This window comes from Trachemys scripta, chromosome 1 (genome assembly GCF_013100865.1).
Source record: "Trachemys scripta elegans isolate TJP31775 chromosome 1, CAS_Tse_1.0, whole genome shotgun sequence".
NCBI lineage: Eukaryota > Metazoa > Chordata > Testudines > Emydidae > Trachemys > Trachemys scripta.
The window spans coordinates 226,497,443-226,520,457 of record NC_048298.1 but is presented as its reverse complement, the minus strand read 5'-3'; the positions used below and the strand labels follow the sequence as shown (position 1 = coordinate 226,520,457).

At 39.9% G+C, this 23,015-nt stretch overlaps 1 protein-coding gene across 1 annotated transcript in view; it reads right to left on the bottom strand.

The window, feature by feature from the left end:
* The window catches only part of CYFIP1 (cytoplasmic FMR1 interacting protein 1), a gene marked incomplete in the record, with an annotated part of 115,525 nt that overhangs the window by 56,170 nt on the left and 36,340 nt on the right, over positions 1–23,015 (bottom strand). The window contains 14 exon segments of the mRNA XM_034757907.1: positions 1,184–1,260; positions 1,653–1,749; positions 6,570–6,726; positions 7,890–8,043; positions 10,051–10,198; positions 11,580–11,746; positions 11,852–11,977; positions 15,933–16,055; positions 16,657–16,774; positions 17,224–17,315; positions 17,641–17,745; positions 20,190–20,318; positions 21,040–21,136; positions 22,601–22,782. Coding sequence (XP_034613798.1) covers positions 1,184–1,260; positions 1,653–1,749; positions 6,570–6,726; positions 7,890–8,043; positions 10,051–10,198; positions 11,580–11,746; positions 11,852–11,977; positions 15,933–16,055; positions 16,657–16,774; positions 17,224–17,315; positions 17,641–17,745; positions 20,190–20,318; positions 21,040–21,136; positions 22,601–22,782 — 1,772 coding nt within the window.

Genomic DNA, 23,015 nt, shown 5'->3' with positions numbered 1-23,015 from the left:
AGATGTACACCTCTACCCCGATATAACGCTGTCCTCGGGAGCCAAAAAATCTTACCGCGTTATAGGTGAAACCACGTTATATCGAACTTGCTTTGATCTGCCGGAGCGCAAAGCCCCGCCCCCCGGAGGACTGCTTTACTGCCTTATATCCGAATTCGTGTTATATCGGTTCGCGTTATATCGGGATAGAGGTGTACATCTCAGAATTATGTTTGCCTTTTTTTGCAACAGTGTTAAACTAAATATGAGTCAACAGTGTGTGATCCACTATGACACCCAAATCCCTTTCTTCAGTACTCCTTCCTAGGCAGTCATTTCCCATTTTGTATGTGTGCAACTGATTGTTCCTTCCTAAGCAGAGTACTTTGCATTTGTCCTTATTGAATTTCACCCTATTTACTTCAGGCCATTTCTCCAGTTTGTCCAGATCATTTTGAATTTTAACCCTATTCTCCAAAGCACTTGCAACCCCTCCCAGCTTGGTATCGTCCACAAACTTTATAAGTGTATTCTCTATGCCATTATCTAAATCATTGGTGAAGATATTGAGGAGAGCTGGACCCAAAACTTATCCCTGTGGGATCCCACTCGATATGCCCTTCCAGCTTGACTGTGAACCACTGTTAACTACTCTCTGGGAACGGTTTTCAACCAGTTATGTACTCACTTTGTAGTAGCTCCATCTAGATTTTATTTCCCTAGTTTGTTTATGAGGTCATGTGAAACAGTATCAAGAGCCTTATTAAACTCAAGATATACCATATCCACAGCTTCACCCCATCCACAAGGCTTGTTACCCTTTCAAAAGAAAGCTATCAGGTTGATTTGACATGATTTCCCTTTTTATAGATTGGCACTATAATTTGCCCTTTTCCAGTCCTCTGGAATCTCTCCTGTCTTCCAAGACTTTTAGAAGAAAATCACTAATGGCTCAGATATCTCCTCAGTCAGCTCCCTGAATATTCTAGGATGTATTTCATCAGGCCTTGGTGACTTGAAGACATCTAACTTGTCTAAGTAATTTTTAACTTGTTCTTTCCCTCTTTTAGCCTTTGATCCTACCTCATTTTCACTGGCATTCACTATGTTAGCTTTCCAATCACTACTAACCTTTGTGCTGAAAACTGAAACAAACAAAAAAACAAAACACACATATAAAAGATGTTACTATCAGAATAGCTACCTTCCTGCCATAATCTTGTAGTATGCAAATATCTGGTCTGCCAACTTGTAGACGAATTGGTCAAAACACAAGTTTACCTGGAAAATGGTAGAGACATTATTTATTAGTATTTGCACAGAAATAAAAAGGGGCACATATCCTAGTCTCCCTTGTCATTACCTACAAAAACAAATCAAAAAGAGCTAGTCAGCACAAAATTCCTCTACTTCCCCATGAAGAGCAGTTACTTCAATCTAAACAATGACAAAACTGGACATATGCAGATGTGTTTATTCAAAGCTTATCACCAAGGAAGATTGCATCCTCCTCTCTTTGTTTCTTCTTTTGGCATTCTCACCACTTTCATTCTATATTATCACCATCTGCTTTGAAGATATACATATTGCTGCATAATGTTCCTTCACCTTTAACAGACTCCGTCTCCCTACTAGGATACATAACCGTTTTCTCCATAGATGAGTTTATTTACCTCTGCCTCAATTTCATCGTAGAGGAACTGCTTCTTAAATTTAGTAAGTGCATAATGAGCGCTATCATTGTAAAGATCCAAAGAATAGAGAACATACCTAAATGAAAAAGAAAAAAAGAATAGTTACTCACCCTACAGCAAATTTGATTCTTTGCGATGTTGTGGTCACTTTGGATCCCACTGAAGGTGCGCATATGGCTCATGGGCATGAGATCAGATTTTTTTGAATAGTAGAGTTGGGGCAGTGCATGTATTCTGGGCCTCCTTGTGCTCCAGTGCGAAGGCATAAAGGGCAGTGTTGACATGGTGCTGCCTCAGTCCCCTTGAAATTCAAAGCCCATGGTGGGTAGGGACTTCTAAAAGAGAGCGCAGGTCATAACATCTACACTAACTATAACACCTTGAAGAACCACAGTTACTATAGAGGAAGTAACCATTCTTTCTCCAAGTATGTGTCAGCGTGAATCCCTCTGTACGTGACTGGCAAGCAGTATCCTCTCAAGACGGTGGAAATAAGGTGTTTCAGTTGCACAAGTCAAACAGAGATTGTAGTACTGGTCACCCAAACTTGGCATTTGTTCTAGCTGCCAAGTCCAAGACATAGTGTTTGACAAAGGTCAGTGGGTTACTCTATGTTGGTGCCTTACAGGTTTCTCATATCGGCCCATTTCTAAAGCAGGCAGAAGTCACCTGAGCTCTCGTGAAGTGAGTCTTGATGTCGAGTGGGAGAGGTACACCACCAGCTGGTAACATAATGTATCTCCTTGTGTTATCTGTTCCAATATTCTTTAAGATGATATATGTTGGCCTTTGAATATCCTGTTACAGCCAGAAATAGATGGGGCAACAATTTGAATGGTTTGGTCCTGTCAATGTAATAAAAGGGGAGCTCTAGATACGCCTAGTCTGTTTAACTTCTCTTCTCCCAGTGACAAATGTGGCTTTGGGAAGAAAACAGGTAAGTTGATGGATTGGTTCAGATGAGATTCTGAGAATGAGTTTCAGGTGAGGTCTTAGCAACATATTTTCCCTTTGAAATGTTGGGGGTGGGGATGGGGGTTAGCCATAGTGCCTGCAGCTCACTCAAAGTGATAACAACTAGGAAGACCATCTTCAGAGTAAAGTGGTGTAAGGAGCATTCTGAGGGAGGCTCAACGAGAGGCTCCATGTCGCTCAGAAGGACTATATTGAGGTCCCAGGCCGGAGGGGGTTCTTTGACTGCTGGATAACTGTGTAATAGACCTTAAAGCTCTTTTATACCATGGGGTAAGAGAAGACCAAACACGACTGTACAGACAATTGACAAGCTGAAATCACTCCAAGGTGGACTTCAATAGAGCTGAGCCAAAGACCGCCTGCCTGAGGTGTAGTAGGTAATCAAGCATCTTCAGTACAGAGGCCTGTACTGTGCCCAGGCTTTTTTGAGCTGCCCATATTAAGAACCCCTTCCATTTTGAAAAGTTTTTCCGGTAAATTCTTCCTGCTTTGTATCAGGATTTCCTGGACTGGTAAGGAGCAATACCTATCCGCAACACATGCACCGTCACATTCAGTGACTTCAGGTCTGTGTGGAGTATCTGGCTGTGATGCTGCAAGATCTGATCCAGATGGTCTAGGAGCCGTATCAAAGGCTGAATGGACATCTGCACAAGATCTGTCAGCCAGAACTGCCTTGGCCAGTACATAGCCACCAGGTTGATCATGGCTGTGTCTCTTTTGATCTTGGAAATCCCCCTGGAAATCTGGGGAACGGGTGGGAAGTTGTACAGCAACTCTTTGTTCTTCAGTAGGAGGAAGGTATCCAGCAGTGAACCTGGACTCAGGCATCTTCTACAATAAAAGTTTTGCACTGTTCTTGGCAGTGCGCACATGTACCATGGGGAATCCCCACTGATGGAATATCACCTCCATGGGGGATCTGTGCAATGAGTATTTGTGGATGGTCACTGACTGCCTCAGGAATTCTTCTAAGTTGTTGCCGGCTCCCAGGAGGCGAAGGGCCTCTCAGAGTTACCCCGTTCTGATGGCACCAACTGCAGAAGTTGATGGCTTCAAGGCCAAAGGGCGAGGAGCGGATACCTGCTTGCTTGTCTGTGTAGTGCATAGTTGTCGTGCTATCTGAAGCTCTACATTATCGAGTTTTGGAGGACCAGCAGGAAAGCCATGCAGGCTAGTCTGATGGCTCTGAGCATTAGGACCTTCACAGATAGCCACATGTCACTTAGGGTCCAAGTTGGTTGGATCTACAGATGGTTCAAGTGAACTCCCCTACCTGTCCCTGAAAACACGTGTAATGAGTGTCTTTGTCAGAGAGGGGTCTGAAAAAGAGACACACACCTCATTTCACATTTGTGGATTCTAACCACCAGGCAAGTTCAGCAGTGACATGATGAGGTACTCTGACCTCCTCGTCTATCGGGTGTTTCCCCTGAGAAAAAACTGTCCTGAGCAGAACTGAAGGGGGCATAGGCGAAGTCTGGCAAGTGGCGTCATGTACATGCATGCCACCGTGTGACCTAGCATTGTGAGGCATGTTCATACTGTGCTGGTTCTGATGTGAGCTGGAGTTTGAATCTCCGTAGAGGCTTTTCCTGCTCTGTAGGCAACTAGGACTTCTTTGAACTTTACCATCTGAAGTGAGGTAAATGTCAGGTTTTTTACAGGTCACTAAGAGACCCAGTCAGGTGAATACAGAGAGAGCACTGTCCCAGCCTGATGACGTCTTCTACTCTCATCTGCTTCTGATCAGCCAGTTGTCCAATTACGTGTAGATGCCACATCACCTCAGACATTCACAACACGTTCTGTGAAGACCCTTGGTACCATGAAGAGTCAAAATGGCAGACCTCATACTGGTAATGATTTGATCTCACCATGAATCTTGGGTACTTCCTGTGGGTGGGTGGACAGCTGTACTGCCAACTCTTGCAAATTTTTTTTTTTTGGTCTGTCTCATGAAAACATGCTAAAAGCTGCCACCTCACAAACTATCCCTTATTCAAAATTGTATGAAGTGTAGTTGTAGCCATGTTGGTCCCAGGATATTAGAGAGACAAGGTGGGTGAGGTAATATCTTTGATTGGACCAATTTCTGTTGGTGAGAGAGACAAGCTTTTGAGCTTACAGAGAGCTCTTCTTCAGGTCTATAAGCTCAAAGGTCTACTCAGAGGAGTTTTTACTGGAGTTGTTTGGAGTTGGATGTCTCCTCCGGGTCTGAGGTGATGCAAACTGATTACTCAAGCAGTGGAGTTTTAACTGCACATCCCTCGACTTGTGAGCACTCAGTGAGAAGGATTTACACATGATTCATTTGTGGTTTTCCCCAAAACAGAAAAGGCATTGGCGATGCCGGTTGACCAGCAGGGCGAGTTCTTTGTCAGACAGATAGCGATTAAACCATAAGGGTTTGGCACCTGCCATGGTGGTTAGTGCCAAGTACTTGCCATGCTGTACAGGGGACTATGCGGGAGTGTTCTCTCTTTTGAGGGAGATGGCCAAAGAAAAAATTAACAAGGTAAGAGCTGAAGAAGGATTTTTTTCATAAAACTAGGTTAGAAACAGAGCTTGAAGTGAGTAGCAGATCGGACACTCCCCAGGTTCCATCTCACTTCCGTGGACAGTAAGAGAGAACTGAAGACACTCCCCTCTTTATTCCTTTATGCCCTTGAACGAGGGCCTGGGAGGCACAGGGTGCAGATGCTGCCCTGAAAGGCACAGCTACTCAGAAAATTCTGATCTTGGGCCCGTGCATGCCTACAGTGGGATCTGCACTGACACGTTCTCGAAGAACAAATATTCACAGTTTGTGAAATGCTTCTCTGTAAATATATTAACAAAAATCCTTGATAATTGAAAAAAATTATACCTCATTTGTAGTTTAGACGGAGAAGATTAAAAATACAGAAGGCAAGCAGGTCTATTACCTGCAACGTACCCTGCCACAAAAAAATCTGACTAATAAATTCTCTAGAAAGGAGTGAACAGTTGGGGCAACAGTGCCAAACATCCAGTCCAGAGGCTGCATGACAGACTCCAGAGAACGCTGGCACTCCTGAGCTACTTAAGCAGATAGCAGCAGGAGACAGCAGAGAGCACTACCATACAAACCTCAGAATGTAACATTGGTATCCCACATCTCCAAAACATTTCCCAAGCTATTGTTTTTACTAAGCATGACAATTTAAATGTATGGGGTGGAAGACCTTTCAGACCACACAAGATCAACTTTTCTGGCCATTGCACTATAGGCCCCCATAGGGAATTGGAGCAAATAGGAAGCCACAGAAATGAAAAGCATTAAAATACGGCTATCAGCTTTGTCTCAAAAAGAGATGAAAACAAATAAGACAATTTAGCCTCATGTTCTTTTCCCTTGTACATACACTCAGGATACTGAGAATAAATAATTGTTCACCTGCAGTTCTATTTCTCTGAAGACACTGTATTTGGCTGACCTCTACTCATTCACTTCAGAATAGGGTACATTTTCAATTACATTTTTTTCTGAAGGTGTCTGTTACATTTCTAGTGTGAGGAGCTATTTGCTTTCCATTCAACAAGGAAGTGAGAGTTAAATCCTGGCTGCTCTGAAGGCAATACAAGTATTGCCATTAACTTTGATAGGGTTAGGATTTCACCTGGAAACTTTACGTTCTAGAGGGGGCAGAGAAGCACTGGGTGTTGCTCTCAGAATAAGGCTGGCCTGCCTGTGCCTCAAAGAACCAAAATTGTTGAGAGTCAGGGGAACTCACGCTAGAGTGCAGAGATGAAAGAGTAAGTATCCAGGAAACAGTATCTTTAAAGAATTACGTTTGCAATACTATCCCAGCAACAACTTGTTAACATCAGTGAAGGCACTAACTTTATAATACAATGGTATTTAAAATGATGCAAAAGAAGAGCACACATAGACCTTACTCCATCATTGATGCCTCTTTTGTCTCCAGAATATGGTCAGTCAAAATCCAAGGCATAGACATCTCAATGGGGAACTGGATTCTTCTACCCATGGTGAGTTCTAAGAAGAACTCTCTGAACCACAACTGGGACAGGTCACAGCATTGCTGCAAGGTTTCTTTCAGAATAAATGATAAGCCATTATTCTTCTCATATGAGAAACATGTTAAGAACAAAACAAAAAAATGTGATTATGATGGTAAATGTGAAACTACAAAGCAGGTGAGTCACTAGAGCTACATGTAAATCAAATTCAAATGTAAAACCTGTGAGGTTTTTAAAATAGTTATGAACTCACACAAAAGCTCAAGTGTTTCATTACAGAAAATATTGCCAAAGTGGGCCAGCCCACTGGTTTAGTGGCAAAAGTATATTATACCACCCTGGAGGAGAGCCAAGTTTAATTCTCCAGCAGGGGCTCAAAGTGCTGTAAAATCAATGCTCTCAGCTCAAGAAGTAGCTTGGGGAGAAGGAAGGCTGGAGCATCTTGTGGCCATCATTTTTATTCCATCTGTCCGATTAAGCAGTAGAATTGACTGGCCACACATGATCCTTGCAGATTAGAAGGGCAGGGAATTATCTGAACTCTTGAGGGAGAGTCTGGAATAAGGGAAGATAATTCTGAGATGATGAGAGATTCCTTTAGTCTCTCCAGGTAACAGACACACCACAGGCAATGTTTTCAGATTGCTAGAGAACCAAAACAAGCATGAACTTTTTACTTTAACATTTTCTAACGAACACAGTGCTGTTTATGGAAAGCGTTAGTACTGGAACTAACAGGCACCTCTCTTTTGAGAGCTAAGGGTTCCAGAAAAATAAAAAGATGAAAGACAACACAACATGGTGATGACGAAGACTAGATACATTCAATGTCAGTAGGTGAATCCATTAGGATAACATGTTTCCGATTACAACTGACAAAATACAGAGGGGTAGCTAATCAATACCAAATTTACCACTACTGGGGACTCGGTGTGTCTTCTAAAAAAATAAAATTCTTAAATTTTTGCTATTTAAACAGGTTTGATGTTGTGTCTTTATTATATAAAAATATAAGATAACAATAAAAAAAAATACAGCCTATTAAAACAAATGCATAAAAGGGGAAAAAAACCACAACATTTAGATGAATCTTTCTTTTGTATTTCAAAAAGTTCTGACTGGCCAATGTTTTAGATAAACAAACCAGATCTAACTGGCTTAGGTAATCGGAAACATTTTCCACGTTAAAGGTGTTAGGACATGCTAAGCTGGACACTGATCATCTACGTATCTTACCACTGAAATTTATCAAATGAGTGTAGAAGAAAGACTCGCGATGAAATTTTTCTATGTCCAATATGGTGGGCCCCTCAAGGCTACTTCTCAAGGTTTTCTTGGAACCACTTTTGTCAGCAATGAGAGACTCTAACATAGTTCTCACCATGTAAAGCTGTATCATTAAAGGAAACATTTGTGGTGGAAAGGAAAAAAGGAAAATACACATGGTACATTAGTTGAGCAACACTGAGAAATACTATCAAGAAAGTGACTGCTCCACTTCAAACTGAAACCTAGTAAAATTTCGGCAAGAGCCATGCCTTTCTCCTTTGGGAAAAAGATAACTGCTCCAACCAAAAGTTAATGCCAATATAAATACCTAGCCAGAAAGCCTTCCATGTAAAGGGAGTCTGCATTAATATAAAGCAATATATAATTTGCAGTGGAACAGTTCACTTGCTACAAATAAAAATAATAAGTAATATCTTACCACCAAAGTTTAAAAGAGGCGGATAGATGTAGGACTGCCTCAGAAACTTGTTTATCACATGCAATAGCTTTTCCATTCCAAGAGACTTGAGCTGCTTCAACAGCTCAGCAGAGTTTAAGGACTCTGTCATAGTGCGAACCATGTAGAGCTAAAAACCAACAGACAAGGAGAGGCAGGGGGGTGAGAAACAGTTAATATAACACATGGGTAAATAAGGAAGGGGAAACAGAAGCAGAAAAAGTGTGTGTTAGTGTGTTAAGGGATGAAAAACAATACAGTAAGCATGCAGAGGGAAACATCCACTTCTAAAGTAGGCAAGTTTCTTCATTTGGCCTCATTATTCTGTGAGGGTCCAAGACAATGCTCATTTAAGTCAATGGAAAGGCTCCCACTGACTTCAATGAGAGCTGAATCTGGTCATAAGAGACTAGCTGCTTCTCGTTTTTTTCACAAAGATTTCTAAGTGCAGTAAATCCAGTGAATTATTATTTTTAAATTACATAAAATTGACAGAACTGCAATCCAAGGAATTGCTGTAATTTGTTTCCCCGCCTCAGCAAAGATAAACAGGTATTTATATCCAAGAACAGACAGCAGACAGAACAGTGTATTTTAATGAGCTTGCAACAACCAGTGAAAGAAAGCCCCCTAAACATACCAAGAGTAAGAAAAAACATTGGTGGTGATTTAAAAAAAAAAAAAAAATTATTAGAATAAAGCATTGTACTGATTCCATTTACTTAAACAAAAATTTCATTAGCTATTTAAACATTTTTCCAGACCATTTTTGAAACATAACTCAGTCACCCATGATTAATATAAAAGCACTGCCTAAACAGGCTCTTCCCCAACCCCACCCCAAGATTTTAGGAATCACTGTATTTCATTGATATACCATAATTCCACTCATTTTCATGTCCCAGTGTGCTCAGAGCACTCTGCAGTAATTTATCAATCATAAACGCACTACTATACAAACTTCCCTCAAAACAGCAAACAACAAAGATAAAGAGAGATCCCACCTAGAAAACGGAGAAGGGGCAAGCTTCTCAATATGGGGTAACAGTGGTTATTATAAAGAACATCTTTGAAAAAATTATGCTGTTTAACAGTAGCAAGAGAGAAGATTAGATGGATTTCAAGGTGGAATTCTGCACTCTATGGACCACCATGGCAAAAGCACAAGACATTACGGATTTAAGACACAGTGGTGGAAAGAGAGGTGGGGTCAGCAGAAATATCCACCAGGACCAAGTTCAAGTACGCAAGTATAAAAGATAGGAAGGACCTATACAGTTAAGGAAACAACAAGGGCAATTTAGTCTGGAAGGAGGAGCCAGCCAGGAAAGGATCCAGTCATTTCAAAAATAGAAGAAGTTTGAACATTTAAAAAGGCATGGCTTTAAAATGTGGGCATTCCCTTGGAACAAGATCAAAAGTATGGAAGTGGAGCGGTTAGGAAAAGAATACATTAGGGTACAAAATGAAAGTGAAAGCTTCCCAGATAGAGAATTTTGACTAATCCAAATTTAGAGTGGATTTATACTTTAAATGTATATATTTTTTAAGTATAACTTGGGAGTAATCTAAATCCACTCCAGCTTTTAACAGGGCTCAGTGCTGAAGAGATTTCTATGTCAATCAGTGATGCTAATACTATGGCTATCATACAGGAAGAACAGGAAATACCTGGGTACTGGAGGGTCCCACTGCTCGCCTCGGAACTTTGATGTCAAAACCACTTTTGGGGTCTTTCTCTCCTCTTAGTGCTGGGTCATTAAATGGTTCATGTCCTGCTTCCCAGTCACAAACTGTCTTTCTGATGGCCTGAAGAACACTAGACACAATTCAAAATGCTTTAGCACCCAAACAAATATAAATGCTTATTTCAGAGCCACAAGCATGTTGAAGCAAACTTTCTAGAGGGGCGGTATTTTATCAGTCAAACTTATATTTTCGAGTCATACTTTGACAGCATTTGTTTTTTCCATCACTGATAGATACCTTTAGCAAAATATACACGTATATTATTGACCTTGGGTTGTACACCATCAGAATTCACTGGCACAGATACAAATTCAATAGAACATTAGAATTTACCATCAAATGAATCAGACCTGAAGAACACCGATAATAAAGAAGAAAGCTTCTGCTTATAAAATATTTTGGTAATGCGTAATACTTTTTAAAATTCTAAGAAGGATTCTGATAAAATAATCTCTTAAAGGTTTGCATAGGTGTGGCTGTGGTCATCCATTATGATGATGCTCTTCAGTTATAATTCTAAGTATTGAATTGGAATATGCGTACTTCTCAAAAACCATCTAAGCATTGCTCATAGTGTACTGAGTGATCAAGTGAACTCCACCTCCCACATTCAAACATTTCTGAAAAATGTTACTTTAATGGCTCAAGAAACACTTTTCTGTTTCCACACCCAGAAAACCTCAGACTACAACAGATTTACATAAGGAATATGAAAGTCACCAGAAAAAAACAGTCTAAGAATCTACTTGCAAATCTTAAAATCTGGAATAATCTGAACATTTCCTTCATTTGTTTGGGATGGTATTTTTGTGGAGGTGGAGTTTAGCAGTAGCATGACCAGTCAAGGATCTTCACCCACAAGGATCTTGCAAGGCACCCAGCAATGGGTGGGAGTAAATCAAAAAGGTACAACATGTCATGAGGAAAGGCAACAGCTGGAGAGACAAAAACAAGGTCAAGGATGGCACTGACCACAATATAGAAGATTGAGTAGTGGGAGGTGAAGAGAGCAGGAAAAGTTGAGGGGAAAGACAACAACAAGAGGCTTTTTTCTTTTTTTGTGGTGGTGAGGGTTGGGATGAAGAGACAGAGAAGATGGACGAGCAATATAGAAGAACAAGTAGTAGTAGTACTGGAGTCATCAGAAAGTTGCCTCCAGTTTCTCTTTAAAATAAAAAGCAAGACAACACATACCATTAATTGCAATGGTAGAATTAAAAGGTTTAAAGATTACATGTTGTTACCCATTCTAGTTCTCTTATCTTAAAGTAATCAGCACTGAGCAGGTTGTTTTAGACTAATATGTAGTCAGCAAAGCTAATTTTTGACATTCAAACTATGAGCAATGGTGGTGGTTGCCTTTGAAATATGAATGTTAGCATTAGACAATATTTAACTAGTAAAATATGGGAGAAGGAATATAGGACGTTGTGTGAAAATGTTAACACTACCTCTGAATTACGTTTTTCTTCTTCTTTATGGCCTGCCTTAATGGTTCTCTCAGTGTAACCTGGGAGAAGTCCTGAAGAGCAGCATAAATGGTATGACGTATGGCATGGTTAAAGACACTTTCCATTCTCCCCATCAGCACCTGAAGACCTTTGATCATGGCAATAACCTGTAGGGAGAAAATATATATATATATTTTAAATATATATAAATAAAGGGAAGAGGGAAGAATGAAAAAGCCCAAATTTCTATAAAGGGGGAAAGTTTCTTTTACCTCAACCAAGGCAAACTTCTCTTCACTGGTATAATTGTATCGTGTTGCTCTTTCATACTCTTCTGCATTATCAGGGCAATCTTTATTGGAGTATTTGTCAGTTGGATGCACTAGTTTCCATGAATACTGAAATTCACACAGGTAGGTGAAGAAAGATATATGGAAGAAAAGAAAAGATTGAGAAATAACACAAAAAGACCACAGGACACCCTACCTGTAATGCAGGTTTTATTCTAATAAGACATTCCTTCATTCTTAGTAATAGTTGATAATATGATACTGCACGTTTTTAGAACAGTACTATAAGTTCTAAAACTCCTGACAGAAATCACTTGCCATATTCACTACTTTCTAAAAGATCTATCGGACATATATCTCTACACTACATTAATTCAAAGAATACAAGACATTCTCAGCATGTGATGTGATCTAACGTTTTAATGAAGATTAACGTAAGTAAAAACCTGTCTTCATTTCACCTACAGAGAACTGAGAAAGACACCTCATATGCAAAAACAAATGTAAAGAGAAGATTTTGAAAGGAGTGACTGTTAAGATTTTAAAGACAGTTTGAAGCCAAATAGACTTGCTGATTTCTGTTAGGACTTAAAAAAAAAAAAAAGAAAAGAAAAAAAGAGAGAGATTGATTTTGTCTGTGACTCTGAAAATTCAATATTTCAAGAGAAATGTGTCCTATTCAGGTACCAAGATCAAAATATCATACTAACATAGTGCAAGATGTTCCAGTACTGATTTTTAGCAGGAATTGATCATATAAATTAATTATGTTAACTGGAAAATTCTAGTTACTTACTAATCCAGTTTTCCACAACTTTAATTTTAGCAACAAGAACTGAGTTGTGACACCTACCACAACTTGAGTGGTAGACAGATTTATAGTGCTGTATCAGACATTATTATGGGTTAAAATACCAAGTGCCAAAGCAAAGTTTATTAATAGAAACTTAGCCTTAGGCCAACGCACAAAAACCAAAAATATTACAATAAAACTTAAAACTAAACCTAAAATTATAAAATGTTAGAATACATTTTAAAGATTTTTTTTTAAAGCCAGATACCATCAAACCATACGTAATCACCATGCCACTTGCCTTCTCCTTATTTGAGTGGCTGCCCATGCAAACAGAACAAACACTTGGATCATAGGTACATTGTCAGTTCCTAAGAAACATTCTATTTCCTGAGAGGTCATAGAAAAAGACATCCAGGACAAAAACACTGAAAGCCATTTTGACCTCAAGTGACAATACAGATTACAATGTAACAGATCATGGAGTAGGTCTTCCAGCTACCCTAAATTGCAGGGACAGCGTTGGTTACATTTCTCAGTGCCAGTATATCGGCTGTCTAAGTAAGCCATTTGCTTGGATTTAAAAGGGAAAGGTGTAAAGGCCGTCCTTATCATGCTATTTACATAAACCATCTAAATATCTGGCAAACCCATGAGTCTTTTTAACAGGGAGGTAATCCAGGTGATATTTGAAAGAGAAGCAATTGCCATATCCATTTGCTTATTAATATCTTCTATTCTCAACTTGATTGTGGGTTTCACATTTTTAAACTTAAATCTAATAATTTCTGATTCTGAGAAACCTAGAGAATGCAGAGAGTTTTGAATATATACTAACCGACGAAATGTACATGAAAAAGACCTAGTGAGCTGTTCCTCTATGCATAACTTTGGCAAACACTGTGGGGGCATACTTTGACTAAAAAGCTGAATATTAATATTGCTATACTGCACTTTGGACAGAACAGAGTTTATACCTGTCTCAGAACAGCTGGGGTATTATTTGGGAGACAACAAAAATCTTTCTAAGAAATTTGTTTTGAATCACTCCCAGCCCGGTGGGCTCATTCCAGCCCCATATTAAGTGCCATGGAGTCACATTAAAATTTTTCACAGCAAGTAAAGAGAAACAATTCTTGTCTTGCAATTTAAGTTGAGTACAACAAAGAGGATCCCAGGAGAAAACAGTAGGCAAGGGGATGGAACACGTAAAAACTAGTTTGTGGTGTTAAGATGGCACAATATGCCTGTTAGGGACTTTTTTACTTATTTGTACTCTATTTACATAATAAGGGTTGGGGGTTGAGAATGTGGGTAAAGATTTGGGGAGGGATTTGAAAAGGGAGCGGCAGGATAGATTGTATACAGGCTCAGAAAGAAATTCTCGGCATTGGAGAGGGTGGGGGGTGAGGTATGAGAGAAGGGACTGACAGGACTATGGGAGGAGTTACTGAAGTGCTTGCACAAGTAAGAAATAAGGAGTTGAGAAATCAGAAAAGCACAGCACGGGACATAACCAGACAGAAGAGCAGTGAGCAACCAGTGACAAGATATGGGCAGGAGCAGAGCTGCATAGAACCCGAATAGAAAGTGTGAATTTGATCCAGAAGACAATGCAGAGCCAGAAAAGAATCCCGTAGCAGAGAGATCACATAGTTGTCGTGCAGGAGAGAGAGATGATTTGGAAGCAGCAATTTGTAAAGACAGAAACTAGGAAAGCAAGAGGGATTTTGGAGGACAGAGAAAAAGGGGTTGCTGTAGTCTAAGTGGGAGATCATCAAAGCATGAACTAAAAGTTTTCACAACAGAAAGGGGTGGATAGATTTTGTATACATTAAATCGTGTCATTTCTTCCTATGTATCTGTCCTAATTTTCAAAAGGTGGTTAGGAACCAAGGATGTGTTTATCATAGTACCATTCATAGAAGCACTACATACAGCAGGCCATTGGCCTTGCACCGCCAATTAGAGCTGAGCTAACAGTTGATTTTTTGGTTTGGTGATCAAAAATGAAAAACAAATTATTTCGGATGGAACAAAACATTTCATTCAACCCAAAATGAAATTTTTTAGGTTTTTTGTTTTGTTCTTTACCTTTTGACAAATCTAGGTACATTTTAAAACAACATGTCATTTTGAAACAAAAACTGAAACCTTTCATTTCAACTTTTTTGAAATTTTGTTTTTTTATTCGGCTGAAACGATTGGCCAAATTCAACCCTAATTCATGAATAGCTTTAGTCTCCTCGAATCTGCATTTTTCAGCTAATAAACTATTTGACTGAAAAATTTCGCCCAGCTTGACTGCCAGTACTGGACAGAAGTAGGCAGAAGCACATGTTCCACCTACCACCACCTGCAGACTGTCTAAGCTCTTGGGATAGGTTGTCTTGGTTAGACCATGGTACAGATAGGATACGCAGTGTTAGTGTGTGAGAGCCAGGGACATTTAAAAAAAATAATAATAAAAAAAAAAAAAAAGAGTACTTTAGCATCCTCTCTTTCAATTATTGCCATTACAAATATCTTGTTTACATTTAAGTCAAAGTTGCAGATTTTTAATCACTTTCCCCACTGGCATCTACTCTCAGCAAGATTAGTTGTTTAAATAAAAATAGATCATTAGAGCTTTCCTATACCTCCCCTCTCATATTTCCCTCTCTTGCTCTCTGTCATGTTTTTCCTCTGTGTTCACCAGCCTTATGACTAAAGGCTTGATCTGAAGCCAATAGGAATCTTTCCATTTACTTTCGTCACTTTTGGATGAGGCCCTAAATGTTTTAATTTATTCACCAGAAAATGTCAAAATACAACTGCTTTCTGTTATTTATACCACATATCATCTGCTGTCTTTTTCACTTTGGGAAGTGTGTTGGGATACAGTCTATGAAAGATCATTTAAAGTTGTATTGTAGCAAAATAAAGGAAGCTTTAAAACCGCAAAACATATGTTCAAAAGGGGAATAAAAATAGCTAGCTCTGGCTTAAAGGGGATCACTACATCTTAAATTTAATAAGTTCAGCCTACTGAAAGAGGATGTGAGAGATATTGCATCTTGGCCAGCTGATTAATACAGTTGTACTGCCACTATCTCAAGAAAAAAAACATTTTGTCTTCTTCCCTGGTTGAAAATAGAAGTGCCACTAAACAAATGGTGATAGAGCATATAAATATTTTTCATCAAAGCAAAAACTACCCAGCCTCACTATCTAGTTGTCTCATCTCCCTAAACTTCCTCCTTTTCTGGTTTTGCTTCCCAGGTAACATACCACTTCCATAACATGTGCACTCCACTGAGATAGGAGCTGTAGTCCCTGGAGAGAGAGATCAAAGAGTTTTCGATACTCTGCATCTGTTTTCTGAGCTTCCTGACGGCCAGACCCAGTCACTACCTAGAACAAAATAAAGTAAACACAAGTATTAAATGCGCTGTGTGTGGCACTAAAAAAACATTTTTTATTGGAAATAAAAGATTGTGCTGGTTAATATGCACTAGACCTTGCATTCAATACAACAATTACTGCCTTTTCAGCCCACATATTTACTTACTTAAAAATTCACAAATTCTAGAGATAAAGTACTTATATCCTTTATCACCAAAACATTACAGCGGACTAAGTCAAGAAGACAGCCCTCATATGGTATGAGGAAGATGTGCCTGTTTTGAAGAATGCACTCCTAACCTCTGTTTTTATTCATAAAGCTATGTATATGCTCTTAGTCTATGAGTTTGACATGCAATTCCAAAGAAAATACCCCACCTGTTCTGGAATGTACTGGCATGCGAGAAGTGTGATGAAGTCTGCAAATACAGAATTAAGGCTAACACAAACTTAGTTCACTCTTATAAGCTTGTGCAAAAACATCATTAGGAGATCTAAGTGTTTAAATAAGGTCATTTTAACATAGTCTGAGGTTTACTTACATCTCATGCTTCTAATTATAGCAACGTTCATTACTCAAGTGCAATTGGCACAGACAGCATTAACTCACCTCACTGTTGCTGTAACGAGCCAGTTCCGAAATGAAGCGCATATGGTCTTCTCTGATCTGGATCATTTGCTCACAGATGTTGTACTGGGGACTGCTGCTGGAAGAGGTGCACGTCCATCTATTTAAGAACATGAGAAAAAATAAATCCTCACCTTAGAGACATCACAAATTGATATCACATAAGTGATACGACCAAGCCACTGTTTTCAGCTTTTACATCTTCCTTCTCTTTTTTTTAGGCCTTGAGTCACGGATTCCCTCTCTCTGTCCTAGAAGTTTTAGAGATGGGCTGTCTTTCTGAGCCCAAACAATACCAACAGGTCAAGATCTATCCCTCACTCAACTACCTTAAGAAAAGGTCTTTGCTTTGCCCATGTTTAACTATAAAGCCTGCCAGTTACTGCGTGTTCCTGAGTAGAAAATTTCATAATGGTATAACCTCAGAAAAGGACAAAGGGCATACTACTATTACCAAACATGCCAAATTAAACAACAGCAATGAAAAAACACTAGCCTTATGCACCACAAGGATCTGCCTCTCTCCCCAGTATTGTGTTGCATTCCTACCTGGATTTGTTTTCCTCGTAGTGGGCGCTAGTCTTAATGTATCTTGCCAGTTCAATCTGCATATCACCAAACAGCGGGACCACTTGCAGCTGCTGTACTCAAGGGGAAAAAAAAGATGAAGTAAGTTATTAAATGCAAATTTTTTAAGTGTTTTTAAATTTTATTTGGTTATCCTAACAAATCACTCTTCAAGTTCAAAATTATCTGGCTTAGTTAACAGTGTTATTTTGTTAAAGATTGTTTTTGTCATCCAACTAAACTATGTACAAATTTGAACAATTGAGAGTATCCACTCATGAAAAAGTATCACATTATTTGGTTGAAGTATAATACTATGTATTTTAAAATGGGAGAAAAATCACCATTAAAATATAATATTTTAAAAATTCTAATTAAAACATTACTCTCTTAACCAACCTTAAAGAACTTGTCTATCTTGGTCAAGTTTATTCTTTTCTTTGCATCCAATTTATAGATATTACTGACACTTCCATCCATCAGGTACAATCCAAAGCCCATTACCTGGAAAAAGAACTAACCATATAACTTTTCCATAAGACAAGCTCACAAGTAGTGATTCAGCTGAAAATAAGACCATGTTCTTTTATCATAATAATACATAACTGGTTAACACACCCACAACCACACACATATAAAGCACACCAGGCACTTTTCAAAACTCTCAGTGACAAAATATGAGACTCATGAGTATGTATTTAATTTTTCTGTAGTACTTTAAATTTACAGTCATGTCAGTGTGTAGCATTTTTAAAATTAATATTAGCCTGATTAAACAAGACTTACTGTAAGCAGCTTAGATGCATAAAGATTAGACATACAAAAATGTTATCCCATTTAAATTAGAATGTGGCTCTTTTTAGATATTTCATTTAAATTCCTATTTCTTATTAAAATGATGGATGCAGAGTTGGTTATGTAACAGAAGTTTAGGTCAACCACTGTCAAGCTCCTTCTTTTTTATAGCCCTCTGTTTATCTTTAGATTATACATAGGAGAACTCTGCTGCACCCCCCCCCAAAAAAAGAGTGATTAAATTCTGGAATTAATAACAAACTGTTATAATTCTACACAGGCAATAGGACTTACTTAGTACTAGAAATCCAGAACTACAGTCCATAATATATGTGCATGTTTAACTGCTCAGCAGCACTGATGGGCACTTTAGAGATCCTTACAGGTAGAATATATCCAGTACATTCTATGGTTCTTTCAGGGTGCCAGCATATCTCATCTACATGACAAATACTGTACCTAGTTCTGGAGTATTTAATCCCCAAAATTCCCTCAGAAGAGCTTGTCCTACTTGAAAGCATTTTAAGTGCTATTCCATATTTTTTTCTATATAATTTCATCTATTGAGACATTCAGCTGAAAATACCATACTTACATGAAGTACATTTCACATTTCCCCTCATCCACCACAATATTACATATGCAAGTTCCAAACTACTAAATTTATCTACCAACGGTTCAGTTTAATCATAACTAGAGCCATCTGGACCCTGGAAGTAATACAACTGGCAAATTAAGTTTCAATATGCAGAGCCACCTTCAAACACCCTTTTTGCCCAAACATGCTACATATTTAAAAATAAAATATATTAGTTCAATTTTGCCTTCACTAAAACTCTACAGAAACATTTTCCCACCCCAAGCTTCGGTTCAATTAGATCATCTCCAATATGTACAAAATAGCAGAGGTGAAAGTAAGCCAATATGCCCCGGTATGGCGTACTGGCAAGAGCCAGTGAGCTGTACCAGGGTGGCCCGGCTTCCCCAGGTCGCAATTTAAAGGGCCTGGGGCTCCCAACAGCGGCTGGAGCCCCAGGCCCTTTAAATTGTCACCAGAGCCCCACTGCTGGAGCCCTGGAGAAGTGGCGGGACTCCGGGGGTTATTTAAAGGGCTGGGCCTCCCAATGCCTCTACTGCCCTAGGCCCTTTAAATAGCCGCCGGAGCCCCGCCACCACTACCCCAGAGCTCTGGGGGCTATTTAAAGGGCCCAGGGCAGTAGAGGCAGAATAACGGTGTGTGTGAAACCAGACAATCACTATGCTCTCAAATGAACTAAAACAGGAAAAAGATAAAAACACCACATCTCCTGTGGGTGAAGGTGAACATTTTTCACAAACCCCAGGGCTCCCGGGGCTATTTAAAGGGCCCGGGGCGGTAGAGGCAGGGGAGCCCTGCTGCCAGAGCCCTAGGTACAGGGCCGGCTCCAAACACCAGCTCACCAAGCTTGCGCTTGGGGCGGCACGTGGGGGGGGCGGCGCAGTGCGGCGCTCCGGCCACCGGGGAGAGCGGGGCCACGGCCGGGCTCGCCGCCCTCCCCCCAGCGCTCTGACCACCGGGGAGAGCAGAGCCCCAGCCAGGCACCCCCCGGAGGCTTTTTCGCCTGGGGCGGCAAAAAAGCCAGTGCCGGCCCTGCTAGGGTAGCAGCGGCAGCCGGGGACTCTGGCAGTGGTTTAAAAGGCGATAGCGGCGGCCGAGACCTGGGCTCTTTAAACTGCTGCCAGAGCCCCTGGCTGCCACTGCTATCCCAGCGGGGGAGGGCACTTACCGGTACAAGGCAGGCTGGGGCTGGCTCTGACCCCCCCATCCCCGCCCCTTCCACCCGAGGCCCTGCCCCTTACGGGGGCCAGAGCCGGTCCCAAGCCAGCCCCATACCGGTAAGTCCCTATTTCTAGTTTCACCCATGCAAAATAGAACTAATTAGACACTTCCAAAAATAAAAGATTTGCAGTATGTAATACATGTAGAAGAAAAGGAGGAGATATAGGAAAAAGGAAGTGGCAAAATTTTATATAAACACATTAATCATTATGAGTTATTTGGCTGTCTGTTTCTGGGAAACAGAGGACTGGCTGAAGTGAAATTCACAAGTATTTGTGTCCTTCCCCATTATAGTTAAACTTTGCAACACTTTAAAAAAAAAAAAAAAACTTACTTTTAAGAGCATGTGTTTCTCACTGGGTGTTAGATACATTTTATTTTCATAGTAGTCCACGCACAAATTCACAATATCAGCCAGCAGTTCTTCATAGCCAGAAATCACCTCAAGCTGTTGCTGTAAAGACTAGAAGACAAAATAAAATAAAAAAAACAAAAACATTAAGTCTACTGCTTACACACACAAGATGTCAGCAGTTACTACAGAACTGCATTAAATGCCCCAATAGCAACTGTGTGTGTGAAACCAGACAATCACTATGCTCTCAAATGAACTGAAACAGGAAAAAGATAAAAACACCACATCTCCTGTGGGTGCAGATGAACACTTTTCACAAACCCATCCCTCTATATCTAACATATCAGTTCTCATCCTCAAAGGAAACCTGCACAACACTCTCAAAAGACAAGCCTTGGACCTTAAATTCTTAACTTTGCTAGACACTAAAAATCATGGACTGGATAGACTCACTGGATTTATGGTTTATCACAATAATCTATAACCCACTAACAACTCTCCCTCCCCAGACTGTATTTCCTCCCACTTTCTTTCCTCCGTATGACTGGAGGGGTGTTTACGGGCCACTTCACCTTGAATGGTCCCTTGAAATGTGTTAACTACTTACACTAAACAATCTGTTCCATCATGTATTGAGCTGTAACACTCCGAGTAAGTTTCCCAGACCTGAAGAAGAGCTCTGTGTAAACTCAAAAGCTTGTCTCACTCACCAACAGAAGTGGTCCAATGAAAGATATCATCTCACCCACCTTGTCTCGCTACAGAACTGAGTGTGTTTTTAATAGTTTATAAAATATTTGCTACTTAGTGTAAGATTATGAAAACTTACTTGTGTAATCTTGTTGTGATTAGCAAGGAACATGGAGAGGTTCTGGGATTCCTGGATGGACTGAGGATCAGCCATTTTACGCAGAAATTGAGCAGCTCTTTGGAAACAGAAAAAGAACCCAGTTCAAGGAGGAAAAAAAAAAAAAAAAAAAAAAATCAACATTTCCCTATAGCAGAGCCGCTCACGAGCAAGTCCATCCACTCCTGATCGAAACTACATATACGTCAATGCTACCTCTTGGTCAAAGGTAGATGACAGCTCTTAAAGAATCAACACAGATGCTTTATTCATTGCTCAGAAAAGATCATAGTAACTGCATTGGTGATGTTGATCCAACTGTAATTACCTGCAATCAGGCAAAAGAGAGCACACCAGACACTACTAGACTTGTTTTGTTATACTTTTCTGAGAATGTGAGATTCAAACACAGGTTTAAATTTTGTAAACTGTCCATGTTAAAAGTTGATTTCTTAAGAGGCCTCATCAGACCCTCCTTGAGAACACCAGCATCCCACTCTTACAAAGGTGGTGACAATCTCCACTAACAGTAGGCTCACTGGCTCCCATGGGTCTTAACTAGCTAGGATGGACACAGATACAATTCACAGTTTATGAATCAAAGCACCCTCAGCATCTCACATACCAGCGAGTGTCACTGGCTTATACTCAAGTAGAGTTAAGACAAGATTCTCAACTGGTGCAGGTTGCCATAGCTCCATGGAATTCAATGCCAACTTACACCAGTTGAACATCGAGCCTTTAGAGAATAGTGTCTGTCCCCTCAGGACATTGCTCTGGAAGAGAAGGTCTATCAAAATCCAAGGGATTTCACCCACAGAACAAAAAAGAATTCCTCATAGGAAGAAAACCTCAGCCCTAAATGGACGCTTTATAGTTAAACATGAGTAAAGCGAAGACCTTTTCTTAAGGTAGTTGAGTGAGGGATAGATCTTGACCAATTGGTATTGTTCTGTACAAGGCTTTGCAGATGCTGTTATGGAAGCAAACACTCTCTTTGCTTCCTACATCTGCCATAGCATAAGACTTTATCAATGTTACATGCTGCAGTGTCAGGCTGAGAATGGGGTTTCATTCCTGATATTCTAACCTTCTCCCCCCTCTCATTTCATCTGTAAATCAAAGGGGCCTGTCAGACCAAAGCCAGAAAGCCTTAAGGGCAACAAGATCAGTGGCCATTGACAAAAGATCAACCGTGTATGCTAAAAATGGGAATTCCGTAACTGGAAAGAAAGAATTTCTAAGTTAAAAGACTTATCAAACAATGTATTCTCATTAAATTTAAAACATAATGAAAAACAGGCTGACAGAGTCTACACCTGGAAATCTATTTTGTTACTGTAGAAGAGCAGAAGGAAAACAGATTTGCTCAGATAGCTTTTTCTGTCAGTTCACCTTTAGTTTCACAGTATTTTTTTTAATGTAGATGGGATTACATTTAAATAATACTGGTGTTGTAAAAAGAGCTACTACTGCCATCTTGTGCGGGTTCCTATATTTCAATAACAGTAAGCTTGACAAATACTTTCTTATAACGTCTCACCGCTTGTAGGCAGAGTGGTCATTCTTCACACTGCACTTCATATTTTTCAGCTCATCTAATACTGCAAACATATTGATGAACTTGCCCAAAGTGATCAGATATGCTTCAGACACAAAATCCTTCCTCCTCTCTGCATGGCATAAGCGCTTCACCTCCCCACAGAATCGTTCAATTGCATTTCTCTAGTGGAGGGAAGGAGCAGAAATCCATAATTTAGTAAAGAAACAGTTTCAATGTTTTACTTTCACTGCAATATCTAGGTCAATGGTTCTCAACTAGGGATATGTGTACCCCTGGGGGAAAGCAGAGGTCTTCTAGGAGGTGCATCAACTCACCTAGACATTTGCCTAATTTTACAACAGGCTACATAAAAATGCTAGCGAAGTCAATACAAACTAAAATTTTATACAATGAC